Here is a 6,000-nt window from a genome sequence, read left to right on the forward strand (position 1 = left end):
TATTGAGATGCTAAACAGTTCTTATATCTCTTACTCTGAACACAGCTGTCTGAAATCACAATTTAAATAAGTTTGAAATAATCATTTCAACATTCATAAGCATAAATTTGTTGCTTATTTTGGATTACTTGTCTGGAGTCAATATAATCATTCAATATTGATACACACTTCACAGACCTAGTTCCATATGAAAATATGGTTCTATAGGATCAATTGCATTAACGGCTATTCAAGTAGCTCACAGTCAAAAATGTTTAAAATGGACCTGACTTAAGGGGACAACTTTTGAATTACATTTAAACAGATGAGGGTCAACTGACATGTGTTAAGCTTTTCTGGTAAGAACAAAGCAATCCACATCTTACAGGGGTAATCCTTAGAAGATGTGTCAGTTCAAGGCTAATCACATATGATAATATTTGTTGTAATAATTTGACCACATAGTCTGACCAGCGCAAAACACTAAAACATGTCAGGTTGTTTTAAGTCAATCGCGCTTGTTTGACTACACGTTGCCTCATCAAATATGCATGGCCTCTTTTCAAGTGAAAGTGGCTCATACACATCCTTCGATCTGGGGATTTTTCCTACACTTAATATGTTGAAAATTCTGCCAGACACTGTGATATCACTGTGTTATATGTGTGCATGTCTATATTATCTTGCAGTCATCAACAGCATTTGGTCTTTGTAATGGTGGACTTTATCAGGACAGTTTATTACTGCAATGATCTGTGAAATATAGGGATGAAGTCTAGCCAATGGAAATGTCAGTAATTCACCAGAAGTTTGATAGACTTCATATTCCAGATCACTGCCCGATTTGATGGAATTTTTTATTTCCAATGATAGTTTTATACACTGCCACACACTTTTATACCCCTCTAAAACAGAGCCAAGATGATATCTCCTGTTTGAACATTATACATATGGTGAACTTCCATAAAATGTATCAGTAGCAAAGCCAATCTGTGATCTTGTGATTAGCTATTATGACAGTAAATTGTTAAGTTTGAATTTTACAATCAACACTTATTGTGTAAACAAATGTATAAAATTTTCCTTGCACCTGTCAAGTTCTAGCATGACAGAATTTAAAATAGCAGCAGCAAAAACAAAATTTGTCCAAACAAAATAACATGTATATGCGATACCTATTGGTTTCCATAGATCTGAGGACATCTTGAAACACATTAGCAGCCTCTATCAACTGTAATCTTCTTACAATGAATAATCATGACAATAAATGATAAATTTTTTATCCATCACTGCTGTAATGTAAAGACAAGATGATCACTATAAAGCCATATTTACAAAAACAACTTTTTATTCTGAATTGGGTCTGTACACCCAGGAGAGGAATGTACAGTGTATGGGTAATGTTTATCTGTAGTAGATCCAACAGTGGTGTGTCTGGTCAGCATCTATCTACACCCAGGAGAGACAGTCCTGTACACCCAGGAGAGGCAGTCCTGTACACCCAGGAGAGGCAGTCTTTTACATGCAGGAGACAGTCCTGTACATGCAGGAGAGACATGCTTGTCTTCTATACCCAGGGGAGATACACTTGTTTTGTATACCCAGGAGAGATACACTTGTACTGTACACCCAGGAGAGACACACTTGTACTGTACACCCAGGAGAGACACACTTGTACTGTACACCCAGGAGACACACTTCTACACCTGTACTCCTAGGAGAGACACACTTGTCCTGTACACCCAGGAGAAACACACTTGTACACCTGTACACCCAGGAGAAACACACTTGTACTGTACACCCAGGAGAGACACACTTGTACTGTACACCCAGGAGAAACACACTTATACTGTACACCCAGGAGAGACACACTTGTCTTGTACACCCAGGAGAGACACACTTGTCTTGTACACCCAGGAGAGACACACTTGTACTGTACACCCAGGAGAGACACACTTGTCTTGTACACCCAGGAGAGACACACTTGTACTGTACACCCAGGAGAGACACACTTGTACTGTACACCCAGGAGAGACACATTTGTACTGTACACCCAGGAGAAACACACTTGTCTTGTACACCCAGGAGAGACACACTTGTCTTGTACACCCAGGAGAGGTTTGTGTATGGCTGATGTCTTTAATACAGGTATAACTAGTTGATGTCTATCTGTACACCTAAGAGAGGTTTGTATGGCCGATGTCTATCTATACACTCAGAAAAGGTATGTCTAGCTGACGTCTATCTGTACACCTAAGAGAGATTTTGCTAGCCAATATTTATCTAAGCACCTAGAGAAGTATGTCTGTTTAATGTCTGTACATGTAGGAGATGCAAGTCTGGATGACGTCTTTCTATACACCTAGGAGAGATATATATATATAGCTGGCAGTACATATTAGACAGAGCTTTATTTACACAGGGATGAATTTTATCTAAGTATGAAGGAGAACTTTGCTGTAATCGATCTCATAGTAATTGTACTTTTTATCAAATGGAATAAGAAAGGAATGAGTTGGGTACTTCGGTTTCCTCATAATAATCAGGAGATAGCAGTATTTGTAAGGAGCAGACGGTATATATGAGACTTTATTACTAATTCCAGCCCAGTGAAGGACAAAGTATAGCGAAGGAGACACAGATAAGAAGAATATTAAGGATACAGTACTTTTGAAATTACTGATGCAAAAAACCTCATGCTGGGAGTCGCACAATAAATCTCATCCTTCAGACTTCTGTGTTCATATAAGGAAAAACAGCGGCGAATTTATCCTCCATGTTGTAGTACATGTAGTTAGAACATTTTCTTTTGATTTTTTTTATCTGTCTGTTTTTTTTTTTTTATATCTTCATTTAATACAATTGGTACATCTGTACCACACATTCTTCTTTTGAGAACAACCATTTTCAATTTCCAACCGTGTGACGATATTTTTTATCTAGCAAGTCGTGACAAAAATAGTTTGAATTTCACAGTCACGTGATTTAAAATCAGCAATACCGAGTATAGATACATTCATAAGTTTACCTACACATACAATCAAAATTACCTGGAATACAAGTCAGTTTTACAAAGGCATTCAACATCAACACATGTTTGTAAAACATTGTGCCCAGACTGTAGCCAAGTCCAAATGTGGAAGCTTTGACCTTGACATTAAAAAATTTGACCTTTAATTCTCATAAAGATTTGATCATGATCTTTCAGCTCGTGAGGTATGAAATCAGAATCTTGATTAATTCAAACAGATACACAGCAGACAGATAAAAACAATTCTGATCTCGGGGGTCATGAACATAAAGTTATATGCCATTAATAAGAATGAAAGATATATAGACAAGTATTAGTGAGCTTTGTACCAATACATCACCAGAGGAAATTCCACTGTTTATGTACTGATCAGGGATATCTGAGTGATTTCCTGTGAAATATTTGCAAAACTTTTGAATCCATTATATTCTACAAAAATATGACAACACCTAAATAGACATATCACTGCCTACATTTGAGTGTGCATGATCTTCGTTTTGACGTTATAGTTTATATCGAAATTAACTGTAGGATCTGAGAATTAAAAAACCTGCACTCAAAATGTGTGCAATTTGCAGTGCTGTTCTCTTAATCACCATCAACTAATTAACTGTATTACTTACATTGTATATTAAGAGAAGCTTCACTAACGAGGGAATATCCAGAGGTTTTGTTGGTGGCAATACAAGAGAAAGTTCCCGAGTCGGACTCTCGCGTGACCCTCAGGATGTGAAGGTGGCTCCCTTCCTGGAACCGCCGACTGGTGGGGACTAGAGGCTTATTGTTGTGGGCCCAACTGAACACAATATGCTGGCGATTGGAGACATCACAACGAAGTAAAACCTCAGATCCTTCCACCACGTCCATGTCCTCCGGCTTCGAACTGAAGTAAAACGTGTCCTGGGACCACACTGCAAAATAAAAGAGAAAAGTCATCAGCGGAAGACATGAAACTTCTACATGATTCTTCAAACATATTACTCAGTTTTCTTTAAACTAGTTTGATGGCTGTTTCAGTCTGTTTGTAAAAGCTGCTGGAGATTTAGCTTCATTTAGATGCATCTAATGCATTGTGCAGCTGCAGCAATTTGTCAGAGGTGCTACTGAATCAGTTCCAACAATCACTTCTCAATTTCTGAAGACTTATTCTATCCTTAACTCCATGTCTGGGTTTTTATCTTAACTATTGATCACTTCATTTTAAAGAAGTCACTTAAAAGTGACAGCACATTCTGTTAAAATAACTCTGCTTCCAAATACTTTGGGGGAAAAAAGATGCTGATTTCTGGAAACTTGAGCGAAGTTTATCTGATGGGGAGGGTGTAATATTGAAAGAAGATCCCCCAAGCAGGCTAGTTGTAATGAGTTACGAGGGGGATCTATAACCTCGGATATCCTCCTCACATCTTGTTCTGTAAAACATCCCTCCCTAAAAAAAGCTAGGCCATCATTCCTCATAGCAAGAAGACAGCAATCTGTAACCCCGAATATCCTCCTCACAAGCATCCCTCCCTAAAAAAGCTAAAAACATCATCCCTCACAGGGAGAAAAACTAACACCATGTCTGACATGTTTTTACATTCCTTTCTAAAAGTACAAGCTCCATTAATTAACATGATCTATGGTGATCCTGATGGGTTAAGTGATAAATTTGGAGATTCAGGAAACAAATTATCACTGAAACTCTACAAATCTTAAGACAAGAAGAATTTCCTTCATATTGTTCTTCTTCAACTTTGTGATGTTAAAAAAAAAGATATCTAATATCTTATGGACGATTGTAATGTATTGGGTTTTAAGAAATTCTTTTGACAGCAACTTTTTAAACTAATGAGCTTTTCTTCCAGGAAAACTTATTATCATGTACCTAAGACTGAATATGGTGATGACGCAGAAAACTGCTTATCATTAGTAACTGGGGTCAGGGAACAAAAAAAATCATGTATACAAACATTTTTTACATTTTCTATTTAAATCATTCTAAAGACATTTCTTTCTTCAAAACCTGGGTGCATAAACTGAATCTAAATTGAAGAAAATTCATTTGTCATATACTTTAATTTTACTAAGACTCATTAATCTTGTGGACACCTGACTGCTTTTCCTAGGTGTCTGAAATCTCATTAATGATTTTTATTCACCATTTAAAAACATTCATATTTGATATGCGCAATAACATTACATAAAAATAAAATTATAAATGCAGACCTATAATGGAGATTACACATGTATAAGCCCCATTTCATAAATTCAGTAGTATCGCAAACAGACTAACAGTACATGCAAACTTCCACTAAAAAATACAGCCCAGTGATTTCAAAAAAGTTAAAACATCAATGGGGAAGTACAGTGCATAAAAAACGTCATTAAATCCCGTGATATTGGCCATAAATCACTGTAAAATGAAATAAAATATTTCACTAAAAATGGGGCATAAAACATTTACTATCAGACTTTTTCAGTTCAATTACCCATTACATTGTTTTGCTGGGCTCTTTTCTGGCTGGAATCAAGATCATTAACTGACTTTACCATGTCTGATTATATGGAATAGGCTAGGACACGCGCCGCGGAGCGGTGGGGCCTCGGGCTATACCAGCCTAAGCACCCTGAACAAACATTCATCTGTCCATGACACCTACCCACCATTGTCCCGGCCAATCACATGCAAATACTGACACCTGGAAACTGGACCTTCATTTCTAAATGATGGGCACAGATTTCTATGGTTTTCCTCGGGGTACTGTTACATTGTTTGCGGTAACAAAACCAAAGTATTTAACACTAAAGTGTACTATGCATGCCAAATATACCAAGTACTACGTTTATTCTTCTTTTGTATCTGTTTGAACAGTGAAAACTTTAGATTTGATTCAAGATTGAGTAATTTTAAAACTATCAGAATGTATCTCTACATGTGTGTACATGTATGTTTGTAAATAGTCATTAGACTGGAAATGTGTGTGAGGGGTGGGGGTGGGTTACACATC

General features: G+C 37.0%; 1 protein-coding gene across 1 annotated transcript in view; it reads right to left on the minus strand.

Moving 5' to 3' along the window:
• The window catches only part of LOC125649465 (inactive tyrosine-protein kinase 7-like), a 54,935-nt gene that overhangs the window by 47,117 nt on the left and 1,818 nt on the right, over nucleotides 1–6,000 (minus strand). The window contains exon 2 of the mRNA XM_048877013.2: nucleotides 3,634–3,921. Within this exon, the coding sequence (XP_048732970.1) occupies nucleotides 3,634–3,921 (288 nt within the window). The remainder of the gene's footprint in view (nucleotides 1–3,633; nucleotides 3,922–6,000) is intronic.

Source organism: Ostrea edulis, chromosome 5 (genome assembly GCF_947568905.1).
Source record: "Ostrea edulis chromosome 5, xbOstEdul1.1, whole genome shotgun sequence".
Classification (NCBI taxonomy): domain Eukaryota; kingdom Metazoa; phylum Mollusca; class Bivalvia; order Ostreida; family Ostreidae; genus Ostrea; species Ostrea edulis.